The sequence below is a fragment of the Tympanuchus pallidicinctus genome, unplaced genomic scaffold, assembly GCF_026119805.1.
Source record: "Tympanuchus pallidicinctus isolate F22 unplaced genomic scaffold, pur_lepc_1.0 scaffold7, whole genome shotgun sequence".
Taxonomy (NCBI): Eukaryota; Metazoa; Chordata; class Aves; order Galliformes; family Phasianidae; genus Tympanuchus; species Tympanuchus pallidicinctus.
Genome location: NW_026294791.1, coordinates 16,763,523 through 16,789,356, shown reverse-complemented (window position 1 = coordinate 16,789,356; position 25,834 = coordinate 16,763,523). Strand labels below are relative to the sequence as shown.

Below are 25,834 nucleotides of genomic sequence, written 5' to 3'. Positions count from 1 at the left end.
AGATGTTCCCAGGCTGGACAAATGTCTTCTCAAAGAGAACAGGACAAAAATCCCTGTTTTCCTAAAGTTCTTACAGAGTATTACTGATCAATTATGATTTGAAAAATATGTTCTGGTCATTTCTTGTCAAAGCCCACACAAAAACAGAAACAAAAATCCAAAAAAAAAAAAAAAAAAAGGAAATTAAAGATACAGAATGCTTTCTGATAAATCAATAGCACAGCATTAGTATTCGTAGGCCAAATCAGAGATATATAAAGTACTAAGTAATTAAAATATTTAGAAAATTCTATTAATCTCTCAGGACAAGATAAAGGGAAAATTTACTTGAATTGAGGCAATAAACACAATCTATTTATTGCATCACTTGTGATATTTGTGGAACTGTCTGTAACACAAAACAGAAAGAAAAACCTTGTCCTTCTTCCACTGAGACAAAAGCCCTTATCAGCATTTCAAACAGTATTTGATGGTCTATGGAAACAGCAGCCAATTATATTAAATAAAGTGATACATAATATGCTTCAGCACATAAGCCAAGCACTAGCTACTTCTGGTCTAGGAAAGTACTTCTCTCAGGCATGCTAACACGTGATCGTTCTTTATAAGGCTGTCCTAGGTCTTCTATGAGTAAACATAGAAGTAACAGCATCTGTCAGAGAGAGGGTATCAAATTAAACCACTGCTGGCATACAAACACATGGTGATTACTGCTTCCTAAAACCAATTCTGTGATACAGGAAAGTGTAAGTACAATCCTGTATATCTAACACAAATGTTTGTTTTGTTCTTGGGGTAAAACTGAAGAACATGGCTTTACTTTCAAGAAAAACCTACTTATAAAAGAGACAGTTAAAAAAAAAAAAGTACCCTTCCAGATGAAACAAAGTAGCTTACTGCCAAAAGCAGACTGTGATACAAAGGAAAATCTGGGAATATAAAATGCAAATTCTCAAGTAAGAGTTTTTAAAAATAAAATTCTGCTCTACAAGTTATAGTTTGGAAATGTAATTTAAGTGTTTTGTATCACATATACTGACTTTCAAATTTGTTTACTCTCAGCTACTGTGGAGGTCACAGAGACACAAACGTGAAGAATGATGGAAAAGCTGACAGATTTTCAGCTAACAACTTGCTTTATACTAGCTTAGCAGCAACCATTTAGGTACGAGAAAATGTCAAAGTATTAGCATGCTTCAAGTCTTTTAATGTGTCTGAAGCACCTCTCCATAACTTTAGAAACTCTAAGCTAATCCAGCACAATGAGAAATAAAAGAATTTGAAGATGCCTAACCAAGTTAAGGCTTTTTCTGTAATTGGATGTAATGACACAACTGATACTTTAAAAGTCAAAATTCTTCATAGCATTAAACTTTCTACAGGATTTTTTTGGTCCTACTGATGAAGTAAAAAGCAAAAATTAATTTAACAGCATTCATATAGAAATGTTTTCAATTGTTATCCTCTGAAACAGATTCATTTAATAAGAATTTTAAGAAGAGGCAATTAATGAAAAGTTGTAATAAAAAAAACTAGAAAAGACAGCAAGAAATAATACTGTAGGAGTAGTAACAACAGCAAATTTCTAGCTGTAGTAATAAACAGCTAAATTGAAGTTGAACTATTATATATCTTGCAATTATAAGTAGTTTTTGTTTAGCATTTTATTTAGCATTTCATTTTTATGTAGCTGCTATTACAATATAGCTGCTATTTACACAAAAGGCTTTTTTTTTCCCTGGAAGATCTTCCATAACTTTTCTCTACTTCACTTATAAAAAGAAACACATTCCAGGGAAATGAAAAAAGTAAGCCTAATTCTGATATGATGACCACGACAGCCATTTGAAAGCAGCCTCATTTGGTTCATTAGTAATTTTGCCCTTCATTCAAAAGATAGTAAGACTCATTGAAAATATGCCCAATTTACAGTCTCCAAGATTTCTGACAACTTAGCTTCATCACAGCTGAAGAGGCAGTATATGAACAAGTAACAATCCATGAAAGCCTGGATAATTTACAAGTGCAACAATTTTCTACTTGGTTATACAGCACACAGCTCTCATTTCCTGGAAGGGTCAGAGATATCACAAGATTTGCATTTTTTATGGGTTTATTTTATAGGTCTCTAAAATTTGCACTCAATAGAAGTAAAATCTTGTTTTATGAATAAAATTTAGATTATGGTTATTGATATCACTCAACTCAGTGATTTTTTAATGACTTACCTACAACTATTTAGAAACTGTTGATACTGTATCAAGAAATGCACTTATTGGAAAGCTTTGTCATTGTTAACTTAATTTTAGCTTCCAACAATAAGGCTTTTGCTTCTTCTGGATATTAATGAAAACATACAAACATTATAGACTCCTCTTCCTAGCCATTGAGCTTTTATCCTCAACACAGCATGTCACGCATTACTTATTCCCAGCTTTTTTTTTTTTGTGCAACTTCTCAAGTACAAATTACTAATGATATTTTATTAATAGGCAAATTAAAACTATACTAAAAATTATGTGTGAAAATAATAGGTAATAAACAGATTTCACTGAAGTCACTGGACACTTTCAAGAATTGCAGTTTAAGTTACTTGGGTCACATCCCTTTTATTTTTCTGTTGTTAGGGACAACATTGCAGTTGAAGACATGCATTCAGAGTGAGAGCTTATTTATCGTTTGTCATGCATTCTCTCATTCACTTCTCCAGGGCTTCTAAAGATAATGCAACTGTATTACTACAATTCACATTGCAATGTAAACTTAATAGGCCTCAGGACACCATTGCAATTTAAGACTAATTAATATCTTCATCAAGGTCTTTGCAACACATAACAATAGAGTCAGAGTCATACCTAGAAGAGAAGTCTCCTTTGCAAATGCTGCAGCAATAGCAGGGTCCAGTGCTGGTTGTCCATCACCAGACGGAAGATCAGGACGAGTGTAGTCCCTGCTTTTATCATTGTTGTACTTGACATTTAAATTCACCAATTTGGAAAAATCAATCCGTAGAGTACAGCAAGCATTATAAATATTCTGACCATCCAGGGCCTGCAAAAAGGAAACAATTTATATTTAAAATAATACACAATATGGGTTGGTCATTACTTAACTATTTATCCCTCTTACTGTCTAGCTTAAAACCTATTAAGATTACAATGCATTAACCTCTCTTAACATGATTCCAGGATGCTTGATGTTTATTTCTCTTATCAAGAGATTGTTCATGCACCAAGGTGCAGAGAAATCAGCACAGTCAAACTCCTGCTGAATATAATTTAACATGTATTTCACAGTATAGCTTTAATGCAGGTAAAATGCCAAACATTTCTCAAAAAGTAAAAAAAAAATAAATAATCACACTAGAAGTCTATAAAAAGCAGACTTAAGATATCAAAAAACCTAGGCTTACACACCATAAAGTAGATGGCTCTGTGCCAAACCAGCATATTTGTTCCTGCCTCCTTTTACTCTCCCTTTAGAATTAGTGCCAAAATTGAAAAGAAAAAAAAAACAAACAAACCAAAACATTACCTACTAGTCTAATGCTAGACCTTAATAATAAAAAAAAGTTCCATTTTCACAATTCTTACTTTTTAGTGGATGCCTACTTACAACAGAATTCACACCAGCTCTTACCATGGTACCACATCTATGTGGAAACATTCTCCATTAAGACCTAATTATATATGCTTCAATCATTATCATTCTGTACCAGACTAATTTAATTCCATCTGAAATTTTGAGCATGCTTTCATATAGTAACGTATAGCTGTTAATGCTACACAGAATAAAACTTTTTAAAGCTAGTTATTTTATGTTTCCAAGAAACACCCAGATCATTCAATAGAAACTCTCAATTTTCAAATACGAAAGTTAAATCTTTTGTTTCTCTTGAGTAATACTAGACAAAAATACATCAGCTCTGGACCAAAGCAAGCTAGCTTAGTTATACCTACAAAACTTCCCAACACATTCAAGTTCTGAAAAGATGAACTACTTTGAATTAAGTGCTGCACAAAACTATTAGGCCCATTGGCCATGGAAAGCATCACAGCTATTTTCATACAGCAATGCACCTGGGAACTGAACGTCCCACAGACACCTCACTCTGTCTGGGTTATCAGGGTTGTCCTTTCCTACAAGACGTATTATCTCAGCTAATATATCACCAGGGCTTATGAAATTGTTTAAAAGAATTAACAGCATTAGCAGCCAATGTACAAGAACACATAAGTTAGTACTACTAGAACTTTCAAGTAGTAGGAAGATAAAAGAACACAGAGCAAATAAATAAAAATTAAAAACAAAAAAAAACAAAAAAAAAAACCTTGACAATCTAGATATTTGTCTCAACAAATACTTCTGCTTGAAATTCAGATGAAAGAATATTGGCAATGCAAAGCCTATCATCTAAAATCCACTAACATAGGGATTAAGTCCAGTTTACACAACTAGAGTTTACTCTGGAATGACACAATTATCACACAGAAAACATTATTCTTATAATAATGAAAACTAGGTATGACTGGAACCAAAAGGCAGCTCCTTTTTAGCTGAGTCCAAATCACAGGAAAGCACTAAGTATTTAAAACACAATCAAGACTCTCATTATACCTCCATGTGGAGTCTGTAGACTCTAATTTATGGCTAGAAGGATGTTGATAACAATCCTTAGCCTTAAAAAAAAAAAAAAAAAAAAGTAGCAAGCCAAAATACTACCTGTGTTTGTAGTTTCCAAACAGGTCAATACTTAACAGAAGCATGTAACTAACCAAAAGCCACAGTGAAACTACAAAAAGGAACTAGAAACAATATTTTCAAAAGGATACATCACAGTAGTTTAAGATTTAAAAAAAGAAAATGTGATCCTCACACAACATACTCCAACTCAGCTCAAAGGTTATACTGTAAATCTCTCTTGGGAGAGATGCATCCTTAGTGTATCCTTTGGATAAGTATTTGAACGAAAATTGTTTCTTTTCAGACAAATGCCTTGGATGCAAGAAGTTTCTGTGGCTAAACAGTGTTTATAAACCACAGACCATTATTCAAAACTAAGATTCTTTGCATGCAGTTCTTTCATTAAAAGACCAGTTACACATCACATTTTTCACTACAAAGCTGGAGCATCCAAGAAACAAACACTATTACTGCACTTGCTGGGCTTTCTAACACAATGGGCACAATCTGGCACTCGTCAGTTGATCCAAGCACTGCCTATCATTTCAGCACAATAATCTTCAGGATTCGGGGGGCATGAAAATCCTTAACATAATAAAGGGTAACTGTGCTGAAGCTAACTATCTTAACTGGAAATGCTGTTGCTTTCTGTTTAGAGAATGACCACAGGAAGCTCACATTAGATTTTATGGTGACAAAACCTGGCAGAGGTCTTTTCTGCAGACTGTTAGCAGAAGAACCACCATGAAGCAGTCACTCAAAGAAACTGGAAAGAAGGCATCTCCAGTGTGGAGTCAGACCTTAAAAGAACTTCTGTAGAGAAACTAATTCTCTACTCCAGAACAGCTACATGCCATCTTAGGTTCAAATGACTAAGTACAACAGAAACTCAGTAGTTATGTGATATTTTTAACTCATACTGGGTCAAGATGACTTTCATGCACAGCATTACTCCCAGTAATCAAACCAAAAGATGGCATTAGTGGCGTTCGAATGTTTGCAAGGGCTGCTCCAAAAATGATGCCTCCTATCTGATCACGCTGGTCCATATGGAGATGGATGTCAGTAGTACGGCAGGAAAGGTTGAACCCTCCCCACCAATATTTCGTTATACGTCGCTGCTGTGTGACAGACAACAGCAGAGAGGCAGTCTGACAGAACGGTGTCTGACACGGAAGTGCGCACGAAGCAAAGGAGTGCTGCTGAATTCCTCCATGCAGAAAAAAATTGCACCAACATACCCCAATGCTTGCTGAACATTTATGGAGATCAACATGAATGCTAGCATAGTGAGGGAGTGGATGGTGCATTTCAGCAGCTGCAAAAGTGAAGTGAAAAACAAGTCACGTTCCCAGACAACCATGCACACCTGTCACATGACAAAATGAGAGCGTCTCACTCAGCTCATTGAGGCAAACTGGCAGAATATGATCAGGGAACTGTGTATGGACTAAGTATTGGCTAAATTGCATTGGAAACTATAGTGGCAAAACTCGAATATCTGAGTTTTCATCAGCTGTGTGTCCCACAGACATCCACATAGGCAGAGGAAGAACACGGTATGCAAGCCTGTCACGATTTACAGACCCAATACAAAGCTGAAGGTGACAGTTTGCCTGGATCACACTGTTACCAGTGGTGTGACACAATGTCACCAGTATGAGCTGGAGTGAAAACAGCAGTCAATGGAGCAGAGACATGTGAATTCCTCATTGAAGAAAAAGATCAAGATGCAGCCCTCTGCAGGTAAACTGATCTGTGCTGTGTTTTAAGAAAGGAAAGGGGTTATCTTTCTGGATTTCCTGGAGCCTGGAAACCATCAACTCTGATCATTTCATCATGACACCAACTAAGCTAAACGCTCAAACTTTCTGAGTCTGACAGAGAAGAAGATAACCATACTCTTAGCTTCAGGCCCCATAGCAGTCTGAAGACCATGCAGCACACTTGTGGCTTGTCTTACCACACCCACCGTATAGTTCAGATTTGGCACCTTCTGACTTCCTTCTTATAAGGCCGATGAAATACGGACTTCACAGGCAACATTTTCCTAGCAACAATGCCATCACAGCACCCATGAAACAATGGGTCACCTCTGCTGGCACAGATTTCTGTGACTGCAACACACAGGCTCTTGTTCACTGTTGGCAAAAACACATAGCTAATGGTGGTGACTGTTGAAAAGCAGTGTTTTGTAGCTGAGGATTTGCTCTATCAAATACTGTTACTGTGCTCTTTGTATTTGTTGTTGTTTCCATGGAAATACATAGAAGGCATTACTTTCATAGCAACCTAAGCAGGCTTTCTGCTTCTATTGAGGGCACTATCATTTACTGTGAAAATCTGCTGGCTTTGATGCACAAAAAATTTCCGTATGAATACAGACACCTCCAGAATATCCCTTTGTTTCACCAGAGGAAGCACAATAGTTCGGTGTGCTCTAGTGCTGCACATTCTCAACACTTTCTCCAAACCATGGCTAGACTGCTGCACTGAAAGTAATCTCAAGTTTGTCTTTACCTTTAGTTACAGATATAATGAACTATAATGACCCAATCTGAAGGTGGTGATGAAACATGAATCAGTGTAGCTACAGCCTACTTTTACAGGAAATGAGTTTCTCACACAGCAAGTGGAACAGGAATGCAATTTTTCACTACTTGCTCGTTTGGGTAGCAGAAGGAGTCCCACAGGGCTAGAGACTTCATATTGTACATTCTTGCCAGTGTCACTAGTTTCTCAGAACCTTCAAATGAATAACATCTCTCCTTGGTACTTACATCACTTGAGTTTTTCAAATTGCTCTTTTAACTTCCTTAATAAAGTCTTCAATTTCTATTAAGACCACATTCTGATTTCCTGTGAAGAGTGCCAGTGGAAAATTAAATTTCCCCATTATCTTCTACAGTAACAACTGACGGAAAACAAATTGAAAATTTCTTTACTCTTTTACCATGATTTTAATTTTGAATGCCATGTAACTTAAATTTGCCACCACATCCTCTTGCTTCTACTACTATTTCCAGCTGAATTTAAACTGTAGGCTTTTTCCTTATTGTGTGACTTTCTTTCCTTTTCTCAGTTTTGACTGGGTGACTTCATGTTTTATCACATTAATTTAATCGTAACAACAGTATCAATTTTACTCTATCTCTGGGAGAGAAAAGAGGAAGGAGAAAAAATAAAAATCAAATCTTCCCTCATTAAAGCATTTACTTAGAAATCGGTTAAAATAAGAAGCTATAAACCGATTCCTGTTTCAATTTGTCACTAAGCTAGGTTTTAAGATAACTCTGACAATAACTATACATGCAGGTTTCACTGTTATTCAATTAAGTTTAGTCATTCACACATGAGCAGCCATTAGTGAACAGCTACCCCAGTTAAAACATGCAAAACCAGAGCAAATACAGGTGTTGTTGCTTTGTTTTGAATATTATGACCAATAGTGTCCCGCAAGCTAGTATCAATTTATCAGAAGTCAGCATCAGCAGATTCTTTATTTCCTTTCATACTTTTACATACCTCATCCCGTGTTATTTGTCACTTCTTTTAGAATACAGTTCTAGAAATATACTGATAATTTTCAGATTGCTACAGTTCATTTCACAGATGCCGTCTTTCCATTAAATCTTCTGATAACACATTTAAGATTCAAAAAACGAAGTCAAAAATGTGAAGTAAAACATATCAACTATTACTGAAAAATAACTTCCCAAATGTTGATCAAAATTGAATTACAATATCCGTAAGAAATACCTGAAGAACACTGGGATCAAAACGTATCTCAATTGTGAATCCAAATGACTTACAGTCAATTCCCACAGTAATTTCAAGTTAAAGATCTAGTTTTTATGTCATTCTAAGTCTATTTACAAACCTGACAGCTGCATCCCATCCACGCAATTTTTTTTTCCCCAGTAGTTACAGTAATACATTCACACACCCCTCCCACCTAGTATTTTATATATAACATGCCAGTAAACAACATCCCTAATTAAAACTGGACTCCAAAGTCTACAAATATTTCCAGACTACTTTCCTGAGATAGACTACCTTAAAGCAGATATCATAAACCAAGTTGAAAAATCTGCTTGTCCTATGCTACCATTACTTTTTCTCAAAAGGAAGAGCACTTATACACTGCCTTTTGAATAGATCTCTCATTTTTTGCCACTCCCTGTCTTGGCGGCCTTATACTTTTAATCAACATTCATTATTTCATATGGTGAGAAGAATGAAAATAACAATCCTCCACTTTTTAATGACAGTCTTTATCTCAATAGTCGTCATTCTTCAAGAAGCACAGTAGAAACCAAAGCCTGCTTTTTGTTTCCTCTACTACTAGGTAGTATTTATCAACTTCATCTGAGGCGTGAGCTTTTCACTTTTACATGATATCCTCAGCTATTTTGTCACCTCTGGGTAAGTCCCTCTTTCTATGCTGCCAAGCAACACTTAACCAGCACATCAATTTTAACCAACCTTCCAAAAACCCAAACTGCATGTGAATGTTAAAGAATATAAATTAATTATATTTAACTCTTAAAAGTTAGAATAAAAAATTGTCTATATATAAAAATATATATATCACACACACAAGCACAAAATCTAGTCTTTGCCTCTGGTTTACTTTTCTTCTCGTCATGGATGCCGTCACATCATTATCACTTAATTCAAAACGTCTGGTCTTGATGACATGCTGTTGATTGTTGTCAAAATGATATAAACTCCCAATTATTTTTAAAGAACTCTCAAAAACAGAGGAGGAATATTACAACTACAGTAGTCAGGGTTCTGCAAACATTGTACAAATGTCTAGAGCACAGAAACATATCTACCCTTAAAAGAAAACTATACTTACTAGTTTTGCTTGCTGTGCATTCACTGGATCACCATACTGGAGTAAAGCTTGAAACTGGTTATTCTTTGTGAATGTGATTATCTTCAATACAGCACCAAATTTAGAGAATATCTGTCAAAAACAAAGTTTTATACACATGTTCCTGCTAATTACAAGGTCAAATTAAAATGAAATTTGTCTTACCTGATGAAGAACATCCAGGGTTACAGGATAGTACATGTTGTCAATAATTATTCTAAGCACCGGACTTTGAGCTGGTGTAACTGCACTCTCACTAACGGTGGTCCCACTTATGGGAGCATTTGTTGCCTGCACAGCTGTCACTGCCTGAAGAACAGCTTGGGCCCGCTTGAAAAGAAAATTACAAAGATTTTACTATCTCAAGACAATAGCTAGAAATTAATTAGAAAATTGCATGATTATTCAGGAAAAAAAAAAAAAAAGTCAGAATATGAATGTAATGCAGTCCAATCCGTGAGAAAATAAAAACAAATACCTCAATTAAGCCTTCAAGTGGCACAAATATCAATCTTCCTAGAAGCAAGCTTACTGTTCTACTATTAACTATTAAAAAATCATTTTGTGGATGTCAAAACTCCTTACGTACTCTTAAAGGGGAAAAAAGTGCAGAAGCCAGTAATCTTTTATCTTGTTTTTTCAACAGTCTGTACAGTTAATATTTCACTGCCACTTAAATTACGCGGAAAGTTCTGTGAAGAAGGAATAATGCTGAACACTGTCAAGCTTCTCTGATGTAACACAAAGAAATAATGCACAAGACAGATGTATCAGAAAGTACTATCCAGAGAGAGTTAAACAACCTGGTGTCTGTTATTTACCCTTCTTACTAAAAAGAGAAACAGAATCTTCCTCCACCATGAGTTCTTCTGTTTCCTTCTGGTTTGTTTTTTTAAATATCAAAAGCATGGTTTTAGAAATTCAAAGGTTTATGAAGACATCACAACAATACACATCTACATAACTGCTGCTGCTGCCAAAACTGAAAGTATCAGAAAGATAATTTTTTTCCTGAGAAAGAAAAAGTAGTGGGTTAAAAAAAAAAAGTTTCAGTTACTACTTCCATTAGAACAGTCTCATGAAACAGAACAATACCAAACAACAAAGTGAGCATGCCAGGCAAAACTAACTAGTAATAACCATTACAGTAAATCAGTGCACTATTTCAGAGGTATCAGAGCTATCTCATGTCACAACTTACATGACGCTATTCAAACTGAAATGAATCAACGAGTTAAGGAAGGATTAAAAAAATTAAAAGACTTGATGAACGCTAGCTGAGAAAATAAAATTTAATTGTATTTACAAATAACTACTGTAATTCTATAGAAATGCCTTCTGATAAAGACATTCTTTTTCCCCCCTAATGCATGAAAATTATTACAAATTTCAAGCTGTTCTGATATTTGGCTGAGTTACATAATTATTTCCTACTCCGTCTGTGAGCACATCAATTAAAATTCATGTATTTAAGTGATTGGAGAACGTTGAACTGTGCAACCTACAAAACCACAACTTTTGAGGTTGCTTTTTAACAGACAACCCTTGATAGCACTGTTCATGTATGCTTACACATCATGCTTCAGTGCACTAAAGTTACACTAAATACATGATGGAGTGAAGGAACGCGCGTGACTTAACATGCTTACACAAGGATAATCTATTAAATGAACACAACAGTGAGCATTTTTTCACAGAAGTTCAAAACCACATTTAAGATTTATATAAATAGCCACTTCTGAAGATGAACATAAGAAAACAATCTTGAAATAATCACTGACTTGTGGTAAGTTAATCTTTTTTTCCCGTTGTAAAAAAACGTTCATCACATTAGGAGGAAAACTTATTTTGCAAAAGCATTATTTTTGCTAATTTTTCCATTAGAAAAAAGACAAAAGTTTCTGTACTAGAAACAGGTATAGGCATTTATCTTTCTTTTAAAATATGTTCTGCAGAGGCAAAAACTAATTATTTTTTCCTTCTGCTAACATGCAAGTTTATCTCTACACTGAGCATTAACGTGTTCTTCATCAGGAACAGAAGATCACAGGAGAAGAGCCCACCAGTGCTACCAGAGCATTCATTCAAAGCACTGAAATGTAGCCATTCGCATTAGTCATTAACACCAGGGAAATTGAAAGAGATATTACAATCTCAGGTGTCAGAATTAAAAAGTTAATTTTCTCATCCTGCAATTTCTAAACTAAGATGTAAATTTATTTTGTGAAAAAAAAATTAAGTTAAAACATCTTCACAATCTTTCCTTTCACACTAAGTAAATTCCTCCTAATCGAAGGATCACAGAGAAAGCAAATCTTCATTCCCAAAACCACTGGTAAAACTACTGTAGTGTTTGAACGTGGACAAAAGTAGATTTAAATAACAGGTATTCTTGATTGATGGTGGTGTATACGTCACATACCCCACTGCCTACATTTCTAATACCATGTAATAACAAATATACCTGGTTCAGTGTATTATCAGTCTTCAGTTCTTTATGATTGGAATACTGGATATAGATAGGTTGGTTACGAAGATGAGGCGTCACAGCTGAATAGTAATTAACCATAGTGATAGCTGCTTCTTCTGTTGCAAGTTCCAAAAAAGCCTATAAAATCAAGTTACATTGATAAATTGCAAGTAGACAACCTTCGTATTAGAAGCACAAGAAAGAAGACAAGAGTTTTGAGAACACATTTTGCCAAACATACACCTTTATAAGACACCATCCTCCAATTACTAACTTTATTTGCCAAGCCACCTCCAAATATTCATCTGAAGAAATGCAGAACTGAGTATTTAACTTGCAGTATTTATCCTATTTTCTACTTTATTTAGCTCTTAACCAATCCACATTCCCAAACAGAATTTACAAGACAGTATAAGCTGATTTAAAGAAAGAAAAAAGGTTTTTACCCTCCTCCTCTTTCCTCGTTAATATCTACTGTAGCATGACGTATTACAATACTATTTTAACAGCATATTTTGAAATGAGAAAAAAAAAAAAAAAGCAACAAATTACCTGATTTTTCCCTTTCAGCATCAAGATGTTGGTTACCTTACCAAAAGGTAAGCCTAAAGCAATAACTTCTGTTTCTGTCACTTCCCCAGGCAGTTTTCTGATATGAAGAACACGAGAAGGCGCCCCATCCATTTTATCTTCACTTTTGAATTTCTTGTTGTCATTACCATTAGCTGAAAGACATATCAAGACTATTTGAAGAGCTTACTGCTGTTATTTGTGCTCTGTTTAAAAACGCTTTTTATTATAATCTAAGGTGGTTCTAAAAAATTCTTGTCTTGTCTAAAAGAAAACGGGAGTGTTTAGAACAAATTCTGAAGAAGCAACTAGAAGAACATGAAGAAATTGTCACATGCACAGAGGAAAAGGATCTGGCAGTGTCAGCTGACAGCCAGATGAATGTGAGCCAGTTCTGCGCTAAGGTGGCCAAGAAGGCCAATGGCATCCTGGCTTTGTACCAGAAACAGTGCAGTCAGCAGCATCAGGGAGGCGACTGTCCCTCTGTACTCAGCACTGGTGAGACTACACCGTAAGTACTGTGTTCAGTTTCAGGCCCCTCACTACAAAGAAGTCACTGGAGCCCTGGATCGCATCCAATAAAGCTGGCGAGGGGTCTGGAATATAAGTCTTACTAGGAACAGCTGAGGGAATTGGGATTTTGTCTGGAGAACATGAGGCTCAGGGGTGACCTCATAGCTCATTAAAAATTACTGGAAAGGAGGTTGTAACTAGGTGAGAGCAGGCTTCTTTTCCTGGGTAACTAGCAACACAATGAGAGCTAATGGCCTTAAGCTGTGGTAGTGGAGGTTTTAGTTCAGATATCAGGAAAAATTTATGCTCCAAAAGAGTGGCGAGATATTGGAAAAGGCTGCCCAGGGAGGAAGTAAAGTCACCAGCCCTGGAAGCCTTCATATAAAGGCTAGACACAGCACAGAGGGACACAGCTTAGTGGGCATGGTGGTGATGTTGGACTAGATGATCTTTTCCAATCTTAATGATGCTACGATTCTTTAAAGATGGACTGTTCAAGGATACCCCAACAGCTGTTTGTGACTGCTCATTTCCTAATCAAGATGAAAAGCATAGTACATTTTTTCCACCTCATTTTCTGTGATGTACGTTGTGTAGGAATACTAATCAAGACTCAGAATGGCTTGCATAAGAACTGTAAAGTAGTCAGAGGTAAACCAGTTCTGTTTTTCTCTTTGTTTTTACCTTGAATGGAGACAGATGGCAATAGAATAAAGTAACCGGAAATACTACAAGTACAAGGCACAAAGTAGAAAAGTTACAAAGCAAATTTACTGATGCAAATACAGGAGAAACAATACTAAGAAGAACCATTTTGAACCATGGGCTCACTCATAAGAAAGATCAGCTAACGATAATGCAGTTAACAGGGAGGGAAAAGCAAGACAAGTATTTCCATTAGAACAAGGGGGAAAAAAAAAAAAAAAAAAACAAGAGAGAGTTTGAGAGTTTTCAATGTTTTCCAGAATTCCTTGCACAGGATTCTAATAAAATTATTTAAAAAAAAAAAAAAAAAAAAGAACTCAAGTTGGAACATATGAAATAAAGAGCTAGCTGGATGGAAGAAGTTCTGCTTTGAAAAACTATGTGAGGAAATATTTACTTACTTTGGCCATAAAATAATAAAACTACTGCCTATAAATGTCACTGAAGTACATCAGAAAGAATTAAAAGCTAAAGCACAATATCGTCTTAATATACAAGGATATTAATGAATTAATGTTGAAAAATCAGAACACAAATATGAGAGAAACAAGCATTAAGACTTCCTTTTCTGTATTTCTAGCCATAAAACATGCAGTGTTCAATCTTTCATTTCATCTCTGGAAAGCCACTCAACAGCTACGTACTCTTCTAAAAAAAGAAATTAAAAACCCTGTGACTAGAAGAAAAATATATCTAATTATTAGGGTTCAAATTCATGGGTCAATGAGGATTTAAAAAATAAATTCATGAACAAGACTAACTTTATTTACTAACTAAAAAATTAGAAGAAATAAGAAGAGGAGGAAAAAATCAATACCAAGCATTTATGTTAAATCCTCCAAAAGCCTCACCTTCATAAGAAACCCATGGCTGTGATTTCCAGAGGGAAGGGAATAAGTAAGTTTTCAATTATCACTCGCTGTAACTACAGAGTACAGTTCAGATTTTGCATCCAGGCAAATTATTCAGACCTGACCAGTTGCATGAAAATATTTCATTCATACGTGCCTAAATTGAGAACAGTAAGTTATGCTTAGGGTATGCCTAAACTAAAATTAAGAATTTAAGCTCTTAGCTCAGTTTGCCTAAACCATGACAACTCAGTCAATATTAGAAACACAGAATGGAATAAATTCATTTTTAGAAGCTAAGAATACCCACATTTCAGTTCTGGATCCAAACAGCCAGACCAAGTAACATATTTCACTAACTTCTCAACACTTCTATCAAAACAGACTAACTCCAGTCCTTTGACCAAAGCTGCAAAGAGTTCCTATTTTGAGTAAATACAGTCATTCCCTGTGTTTTCACTATGGGAAATGACAGGAAAGGAAAAGATCTGTACACGGCAAATTATTTCTACCACTCTCTTATATCTATTCCTAACAGCTGAAGTTCCTGTTCCAATTCAGTGTTTCTGCTTTCCAGGTTCTTGCACCATTGAAGATTTTGTAAGTCTTTTCTATTTGTTCTACAAAAACCTTACAACATACAAACTGCTTAGAATTGAGGGTGTAGTATCCAACAGACATTGATTTCTAGGAGAGGATGAATGCAGTAAGATCCACCTTCTTTGGCTCTGCTGCCACATCTCAAGACTATGGCTTGGTTTCATACATGTGGAGATTTACAGAATAAATATTCACTTTCAGAAGATAAAAGGTAGATAAATATATGGAAAATAATACACGCAAAAATACACAGAGTATTACACTAAAGAATGCAAGACAAAACATGGGCAGCTACTTGAGGATCTCTGTCAACAGCGCTACATAAATGAAAGTAAGCCTGACAGAGCCACTGATTTGCTGTCGGCAGAAGCATACTTCAGACACTGAAAGCTAAGCTTGTGATAAAATTCACAAAATGAAGCCATCAAAATTTACCACAAAACATTTAATATTGGAAAAAAAGAAAATGGAAAAAAAAAATTAGTTGTCTTGCTTTTCATGAACACAGAAAAGAACGCTTTTTTGTAATCTTCAATTATCCAGCCAGTATAGCTTAATGCAAACCTACTACTTCAATAAGGGCAATAACAAACTTTGCCATATATTAAACACGTATGTACGTAGACATGAGTTTTCAAAACATTTGTCAAACAACCAAATTATCTTTTGGGACAAACAGTAAAGTTTCTGGCATCACATGAAGCATCTCTCCCTAATTTTATACACTGTCTTATGTACCAGGTCAAGCAATGCTTCTCAGTCAGAGACATCTTCAAATTATACTTGGGTACAGAAAACCAGTATTTAAAAACATGGAAACACAAATTGTGCAGAGCCACTGAAAGGTAAACTACTATTAAAGCACCAATGTCATTCTCTAGCAAAATAAAAAAACCCAAGCACTGAGAAGAACATTATTCATATAGTCTGTTTTCTGACACAAGACAATCTGAAAGATGCTTCTGGAAAAAGGCAAAACTGCAGAAAATTGGGAAGGGGCAATTTCAAAAGCCAGCTAATAAGTACTACCAAAGAAGTGCTATTGAAGTGGAAGCTCATTGGCAAGAAGCTATTCCACCAAAAGAATAAGATCTGTTCTGTAATAGCCAGCGCACTGTTGCAAAGTCCTCTTTGGTTCTCCAGCAAGGAGAGAAAGAAAAATCCAATTTCCATGCAACATCAGTTGGCTAATCTTAAGCAGAATCTTGTTGCTACAAACAGCATTCAAAATCATTATTCTCCAATCTAAGCAGGACCCTGCAGTCTAAACATAATTGACACATAAGCCACATCCCTACTTCACAGAAAACCAAGTCATGGAAATTGAAGACATAAGAGCTGACAAAGCCTGTGAACGGGCATTATCTAAGCAATCTGCATTCTCTGACATTTGTAGTTAGAAAGTCCTCTTTTATTAAAACAGGACCAAAAACCTGTATATATATTTGAGGAGCAAAATGAAGCTTAAGGTATACAAGTTAAGTCTACAGCATTCAATCATTCAAGTTATAAAGATTCAATGTTCACAGACAGTTTTTTCTACAGAAAAACAAATTCTAAAGTTCAACGTAACTTCTACAAAAGAACAAATAAGATTTCCTGCTGAGAAATAATTTTGGAAACATTTTAATAACATTACATCCTAAGGAATTTGTCTTTGCACACTTCCTCCCCTACAAAGATACATATCAATACTACCTGAAATATTCTGAAGTCAAAATACAAGAGCTGGAAAATATACATATTGTTTACCTTGAAAATATACAAATCATATCCTTTATGTGTGTAATTTTCTATAACAATAATTGCAATGAATATTTACTCTAGAAAGTAAGAGCTACAGCAGTAAATATTCTTTTCTTCCTCATTCATTTTCCTCAAAGGTTCCTCCTCTCATGTTCACAATTTCTCCCAGTTCAGAAACTGTTCAGAGCAAAGACTTGGCATACAATAACTTTTAACTTGTTATTTCTTCGACATAAGGAGGAAAAAAAAAAAGGCAAACTATAAATCCTTTTATAGCTGCAATATAAGAAACAATTGGTAAACCTGATTTCTGCACAAGCCACTCTGGTTCAAAATCATCACTACACTCCAACAACCAACTACAAAAGAAAGGAATGTAAGTATTCATGCTCTCCTGGAACACTTATTTCATCTTCACCACTTCACACAGAAAAGACAGGATCCTTACTAGCAGATTTATTCATAGTTTCTGCTAACATCAACAATATTTGTTCCTCCTAAGTTGAATATACGAAACTCAATGTTAAAAAGTAGCATCAGGCATATATCTGCATAGGAAATACATGACTAAAAGAAGGCAATGCAATTATGAAAATATTTATTTTAAAATTGCAGATTCTGACCACAATCAGGAAGATTAAATATCACAGTAGTTACCTGAAAACAATCACCTGTATTAAACAACGAAAGAAAACCACGAACGAAAAAGCTGCAACACAAAAAGAGCACTACAGCTCCATTTCTGAGGTTCAGCTATGTGTATGTACCTGGCCTGATACGGATGACAGAAGATAGAAAGAGAGGATCTTTGGTAGGATCAAGCAAGATTTGCTGCAGGAGTCAACAGGTTCCCAAAAAAGGGAAAACCAGACTCTTAATTTTCATACAGATAACTCAGAATCCAAGCTAAATATAAAATCTGGAATTCAGAATGCTTGAAATGAAGAAAAGAATCAATAACGCATGCAAAAAAGATAAAAACTATGAGAATACGATGTTCTGTACAGCTTGCATTTTTTTAATTCTAAAATTGCAGGTTACATGTTCTGTGTTAACTCTATTGGACTTTTGTTGTTTTGAGGACCTCTGGGGAGAGAGGAGCATGTTCTCTAAGATTTTAAACTTAAAAGTATGTTATATCTTACTATCCTTATCGTGTTAGGCCACTACTGTGTTGCAGAAATCTTACTCCTTAACAGAAGCATCCCATCAGTAATAAAGCCAGAGCCTTACTCCAGATACAGGCCACAAGGCAAAGGAAAATCCTGACCGAATAGTAATGAAACTAATCCTAAACTATAGAGAATATTGCCTATCAGCAATTTGAGTTCAAATACATAACCACGGTCAGGCAGATAAAAGATTATCTATACTGCTTTTAATTAAGAACTAGAACAAGCACATCTGCATCCAGTCTGCGGCTGCTTCAAAATCCACTGATCATGTTTTGTAACTATAATACAGTTATAATGTGGCATATTGGCTGTTCAAAGTTGCACAGGACCATCCAAAACAAATGTCAATCACTCTTGCCCTTAAGAAATATAAAAATAATATGGCTAGTGTGCAATGCAACTGAAACGAAATAAAAACAAGTTATGGCATAATGATAAAGACAAATTAACTGAATTAATTCCAATAGCTGTATTCTCAGTCTTGCATCTGGAGATGTGGTTCCAGTTTGTCGTCAGTGGTTGTTTTTTTTTTTCTTTGCTGTTCACCTCCCAAAGTTTCTTAATTTACAGAAAGATAGTGTTCAAACATCCTGAGCATTAAAATTTAGGTTGTCCACACACAAATGCCCACATGAGTCTGCTCCAAAAATAACACCCCCTCTTTTGCTATGTTGGTGATATGGCAGTAGAGGTTAAATCATCCAACCAATACTCCAGCACATTTTGTTGCTGTGCAACACATGGCAGCAGAGAGGCACTCTGACAAAACTGCATTGACCATGGAAATGTGCTAATGAATTCCTCCATGGAAAAAAAAAAAAAAAATTGGCATCCACTCACATTCCTCAATGCTTTCTGAAATTTTATGGAGAGCAAAAAGTGGATGTCAGCACAGTGAGGTGGTCAGTGGTGCATTTCAGCAGTGGTGACATAGACAATAGGTAAACTCCACTGGCACAGGTTTTTACAAGTGCAGCACACAGGCTATTGTTCACCACTGCTGAGAATTCGTAGCTAATGATGGTGGTGACTATGCTGAAAAGTAGTGTTTTGTACCTGAGAATTTGCTCAATCAAATTGTGTTACTGTGCTCTTCGTTTCTTTTGTAGTTTCCATGCAACTAAATAGGAGGAACTACTTTAAGAGTGACCTATGTAAAATTTAGTCTATTATGACACTTTACATTCATGTGGTGCACTTAAAATCTTTCCAACTACTAACCAGAGTGTGTGCCAAAGTGGCCAAAAAGGCCAATGGCACCCTGGCTTGTATCAAAAACAGTGCAGTCAGGAAGGCTAGAGAAGAGACCATATCATAGAATCATGGAATGAATGGCCTGGGTTGAAAAGTACCTCAAAGATCACGTAGTTTCAACCCTTCTGCCACGGGCAGGATCACCAACCACCAGACCAGCCTGCCCAGAGCCACATCCAGCCTGCCCTTGAATGCTTCTAGGGATGGGGCATCCACAACCTCCTTGGGCAACCTGTTCCAGTGCATCACCACCCTCTGTGTGAAAAACTTCCACCAAATATGTAATCTAAACTTCTCGTCTTAGTTTAAAACCATTCCCCCTTGTCCTATCACTATCAACCCATGTAAACAGTTATTTCTTCTCCCGTTTACACGCTCCTTTCAAATCCTGGAAGGCCATAATGAGGTCTCCCCAGAGCCTTCTCTTCTCCAAACTAAACAAGCCCAGTTCCCTCAACTTTTCTTCACAGGAGAGGTGCTCCAGCCCTCTGATCCTCTTAGTGACCTCCTCTGGACCAGTTCCAAGAATTCCGAGTCCTTCTTGTGCTGGGGGCCCCAGGCCTGGATGCAGTAGTCCAGAGGGGCCTCATAAGAGCTGAGTATAAGGGGACAATCTCCTCCCTCTCTCATCTCTAGAGGCTTTCAAGAAAAGGGTAGATGCAGCACTGAGGGACATGATTTAGTGGGCATGTGGTGATGGGTTAATGGTTGGACTAAACGATCTAAGTGGTATTTCTAATCATAAGTGATTTTGTGAATTATAATAAATTTGAAAATTCAGAGGTAAATTACTTGTGCTCAGGTAGTGTTCACTAAAAACCAACTTCACTTAATGCACTATCAAAATCAGAACATCTATGTTAATACTGTAAGTTAAACAGGGCACTGAGAACACTGGTATCTTGCATGCCTTAGCACTAAGTTGTCTGTGAATACAATGAATTACCTATAAAAGTCGCTGCTAACCTTCCCTACTAATGAAGTAAAAAATGAGATGAAGATTAATACTGCCATTTAAAGCCAGAGGAGCTTGGTGAGCTCCACTACAAAACAATTTTTGAAATATTTTTACTGAGTTAAAACACACAAACATAAATAATGAAAGTGACAGTAGCTACAGTATAAAAATACAATTTTCTTTGTCAATCTTTCATCTTTGGTAACTTTCATAAAACTTTCTTCAACTTTTGCTTTTATCTATATCCCTTTAAAATTTTTTTCTTTTGTGGATTTCAGAAATACAGTTCATGGCATGAGCACCTTCACATACACAGCTGTTCCTAGAACTTCCATTGAGTAGTCTTTCACCTGAAAGAAAGAAGTCACACAAGAAGTTTGGCACAAAAGTAACCCCTCATAAAGGAAATAACCTTTGTAGTTCTTCACAAAAAGGGACTTGATTCTCTTAGAAGTTGAAGAATAGAGTCTAGTGTCAAGAAGATATTCCTTACATATCTAGGCTTCAGCTCTTGTTTCTCAGAATCCTGCTATCAAACTGTCCTTCGAGTCATTGGCAGCTGTGTTCATGAAGAAACAAATTCACAGTTGTCACGGCAAGGTAATTTATGCTCTTCTAGGATATGAGAGATGAGCATGATTATGATACAAAGAAAGAATGGACTTGGACAGCATTTTCAAAAAAGCTGAAAGAAAATACTAATAGCGCAAGGCCTGTGATTCTGCAAATTCAACATATCTTTGTCAGCTGCTAATAAAATGCGTAGTCAAAAATAACTTTAAAAAAAAACAAACAAAAAACAGATATTTGTAGACCCAGAATCTTACAAGGCCTTTTTCCTAGCAATAATCTATGATGGGATTCTACCCTCAGATGATTACAAAATGATGTTCTTTCATGTTGCTCATAAAGTTCTTCTACAGTAAAAAAAAAAAAAAAAAAAAAAAAAAAAAAATCTTGTATACTTTACAACAGACATGTTTAAATGAAATTCATCACGGCTAAGAACAGCCATCAACTGCAGATGCAAGGGGTCAGAAGTAAACAGTAAGAAAATTGCACAGCATCATGCACAAATATCCAAGTTTGTCTTCTTTTCGAGGCAGTTCTTTTACTGGAGATACACAAAGTACTTAAGTTAGTAACTTGCAGTAAATCATAATATAACATACTCCCAACTTCCCTTTATCTATAAAGTCTTGAAGATGGGTAACGATGACCAAGCTGTTAAGAAATTGTTCAAGGATCACAATTCCTATTTTCAGCAATTTCTTTGGTCTAATATGGTCAGCTTTTCTTAATTTCATACCATTTATCAAATTATCAGTGGTGCAAATTATCAAATAAATACTTATACAACAATTATTCAAATGCAAAACCAATGCCTATCCAGCAATTTTGGAAGGCTTTCTTTTTTTTTTTTTTTTTTTAATAAAAGGGGAAAAGAATTCATACACAAGACCGTGCAAAGGAGAAAGAAGGTACACATCTTTCACGTCTTTAAGGAAGAATTTGCACAAGATTACACTTAAGAGCATTAAACTACAGTATTCTATCTGAAAAAGAAATGAATATTACAAAAATTTTCGTGAGATTATTACTGTGATAAAAGAGTAAGACAACTATTTTTAAAAAACTTAGGTTTAACCTCATCTCTAAACACAGAGCCATTAAAGATAGTTTAATTAGACAGTACGTGTCAACTTCCATGAATAGGTCTCTTTAAAAAAATGAGTTTTTAAAAACACTGCTTAACAGCAACAGGTCTGAGGCAAACTGTTTTATAAGTTTGATATATTTTTGCAGAATGGATTTCAAAAGAAACAAGGAAACAATTTTCAAGTTTTTCTTCTAAATTTGGGCCTGTTAGAGCAGTGCTGGTCACAACTGGATTTTCTGGATTGTATACTTTTACCAACAAAGCTCAAAGCACAATATCTGTTCATAAAATATCAGGAATCTTATGTTGAAAAGATGAATGACTAAACCAGAGTAGGTTTCTATGTATTGGAAAAAAACAAAACAAAACAAACCAATGAACACGTTTCATGAAATGACACCAAACTTCAAGAAGGCATTAAAGAGTTACAGATTAGGTCAGTTTCTATGAAATGCCTGCTTAACCAAGACCTTAAGCAATGACTACAGATTCCCTGAATAGGCCCTGAAAAGCTACAACGGCTCAGCTACAGCTGATAAATCCTTTTCACTGAAGTTTTAAATTCATCTACAGAAAAAAATAAACAGTTCTGAAGCAAAAGGAAGGCATTGGTTTGGACATAAAGAATGTTTCAATTCATCTGGCTTCAGGAAACAGGTACAAAAAATTAACACACCAGTTTCTATTTCGGACCCAATCATTTCTGCATCTCTAATCTGAAATTGTTAAAGAAACCTGTGCAAAACTGGAAAATGTACCTTCCAGGTTCCTGATAAACAAGACAGATACAAGAACATATGCACATAGGAATAATACCGAAATGTTGATTTAACCTGCTCTACAGATTTTGTATGCTATTTAACAAAGGCAGGCAGAACAGAAGCTTGAATGCAATCTCAAGTAAATGCATGAAAACAAACCAAGAAAACTTTGACAAACCAGGACTCCTTCCCACACACTTCTGTACGGAATGATTTGAATTAAAACACTGCATTTGTGATCGTGGGGTTTTTTTTGTTTCTTTTTGTTGTTGTTTTTTCCCCCTGGGTATTTTTCCAGAATAACTCCTTTATACCTAATTAGTATGAAAATTTGTTACAAACAGCAGATACTACAGGAACTTATCTCACACCACCACCAGCTGACAATGAGATCTTTTCTTGGAAACCATTTATGGTTCTGGATGCCTAGAAACCTACCAAGAGGCCTTGCTTGCTTGTTTAAAACAGAGAATCCATTTGTTTGGAAACTGTCTCTTTGGTGCTAAAGAAAAAAAAAAAAAAAAAAAAGAGAGAGAGAGGAACAAAACCAAGATGGAGGGTAGGAGAATTTGCATTCATTAAACACGAACTCCTGCATTCACATTATGAAACCAAAGCCATTTTTCCCAAAGAACTCTCAGATGAGACAAACTCAGACTTCAAGTTTTAGGGCTTCTTAGAAAAGCTTCTCTAAATTTTCTTCTGAAAGCCCAAACATATAATTCTTTTCTTTTTTTACCCTTTCAGCTTTTCTTTTTTTTTTTTTTCCTTTTGATAAGTAAACTTCCATTTAGCTTTCCTGATTTTCAAGTTTCTCATTTCAAAATGTTCAGGAAAAACTAACTTGTCCTGTAAACACTGACATTTCACCCCACACTCAATGCTCAAACCCAAATGCACCCTCCACACAACTCTAGCTCCCTTTAATTGTGGTTTCTCATTTATGAAAAGCAAACTGCTGAAGCAGTATTATCTTGGACTGCTGAGGATATCAAGAAAATGGAAATGAGAAGATGTACCTGTTTCAGAAATAGAAGAAAGGACAAAAAGCACAGGAGATAAATAAGCATTCCAGAGGCTCTAAAATGACCACAAATACATTATATTTCCTCTGCTGACAACCCACTCATTTTCCCTATTCTGTACATGATCTAGAAATTGCAGTCATATTACCAATCTCTATGCTGCTCCAATGGAAAGCAGCTCTTCTTAGCAATACACTTTAGTGCTGTAGCAGCTATCTTAAGAGTATGAACACTCCAGCACCAAGCAGGGCAGAAACACAAGCAGTTGCATGTTTTTTTCTTGTTTATACTAGGAATGCAGGAAGAGAACATCCACTCTGGCAACATCTGCCATCACAGCATATTAAATATACCATGAAACTGTACCCAGAATCCTAATCTTTGTTTACTTTACTTTTAATATAGTAGTAAATCTGGAACTAATACTGCACTGCTCAACAAGTAAATACAGATGGGAATATATATAATATATAGCACATGGAAGCTGTGAACCAAGCAACCATTTGGAAAGACCAAGTAACACCGATACCATGAACTAATTCCTCCACATTTCAGAGAAAAAAAAAAAGTTACATGTTCTCAGAGAGAAAAAGCAAGACTGTGAGGAGAACTCTCACAAGGAACTCAAAGAAAGTGTGAATGTCAGGACCATACACTGCAATGAAAGGCATTTTATTATGTGCTAATTCCTTAAAAGCCTTTCTATCTAGTATCATAGTGGTTAAAGAACAACCTAACTTTGAGATTTTAGTAACACTGCCATCTCAGACTGAAGAAGCAAAGTGAAGTTCACTGCTTTTGCAGTCTAAATGAGAGCAGACCAAATTCTCTTTTCTTGAATGCATTACAGGGCAGCATAATTCCCATAATTACATACATTCCCGTAATGCCCAGGCTCACAGAAGCTACATGTGAAAAAATAGAAGTCATAATGAGTTGTTATCTGTTTACCCTTAACTGGTAGTTCTGATTCCTTACTTTGAAGGCAGCAGTACAAGACAAGTGTAATTTTTCATTCTGTCATCCACCATTGGTGTACTGTACAGACATCTGAAAGTTGCTCTTTGTTTCATGGGATTACCTTTCTCAGGTTCCTGAGGATTTTGACTACATGTAAAGTCACTACAGTGTAATGCATGCCAACACTTTATCCCTCTATAGCACAATGGATTCTCGTTTCAGCGTTCTCCCCTTGTAAACAGGAAATGAGTCCAAAAATAAATGATAGATTTCTCCTTTGAGAGGGCATCACTTACCAGTAACTACCATGCTGCTCATGTTAGAGTTCGGGCTATTGAGTACACTGCCTGAAAGAAGTTCGTCAGATCCTCTCTAAAAAGAAAGAGACAGTAAGAGATTTTTTTCCTCTATTTTGTGATTTTTAAAGATGATATTAAAAATGTCAGTTTGACAGGGAAAGCCTTTAGAACTTAAGCAAGCATAACCAAACCTATTCAGATTTGGCAGACTTTCTCATTTCAGACAAGTGCAACCACTTGAAGTCTACATAAAGCAGTATATTTACAAGGCAAACTTTGCAATGAGAGCAGCTTAAGCACAATTGTTTTACCCACCGCCAAAATGCAGCCACCTTAAGACACAATAAGAAGTCCTGAGCAATAATTTTGTTCAGCACTTCAAATTAAAACATTATAAGTAATTGTTTACTTTACTTCCATAAAATACAGTTAGTTATTTTAATATTTCACATTAAATTAAAATATTATATCCAGATTAAACTACAAGGGAAATCTGCACAAATAGAAATGGTGAGTTCAGCTCAATTCTAACATTCCTATTTGGAAAAAAAAGAAAAAAAAAAAGGAAAAAAAAAGAAAAAAAAAAAAAAGAAAAGACTTGTCTTCAGAGAATACTATCACTATTCAATCTGGGGGCATCCATTTGTCCTGAAAACCTAGGGCAGAAGGTAGCACCTACAGGTGACAACTGTAACTCCTAAAATATGACAATTATCAAGTTA

At 35.7% G+C, this 25,834-nt stretch overlaps 1 protein-coding gene across 6 annotated transcripts in view; it reads right to left on the bottom strand.

Moving 5' to 3' along the window:
• PTBP2 (polypyrimidine tract binding protein 2) overlaps positions 1-25,834 on the bottom strand; it is a 44,270-nt gene that overhangs the window by 5,676 nt on the left and 12,760 nt on the right. For 4 of the 6 annotated variants that reach the window (XM_052666453.1, XM_052666454.1, XM_052666455.1 and 1 more), the window contains exons 3-8: positions 25,110-25,185; positions 12,588-12,760; positions 12,030-12,173; positions 9,731-9,895; positions 9,548-9,658; positions 2,856-3,051 (exon numbers count right to left, since the gene is read on the bottom strand). In XM_052666453.1, coding sequence (XP_052522413.1) covers positions 2,856-3,051; positions 9,548-9,658; positions 9,731-9,895; positions 12,030-12,173; positions 12,588-12,760; positions 25,110-25,185 — 865 coding nt within the window. The remainder of the gene's footprint in view (positions 1-2,855; positions 3,052-9,547; positions 9,659-9,730; positions 9,896-12,029; positions 12,174-12,587; positions 12,761-25,109; positions 25,186-25,834) is intronic. The other 2 variants (XM_052666458.1, XM_052666459.1) reach the window with 2 other exon arrangements.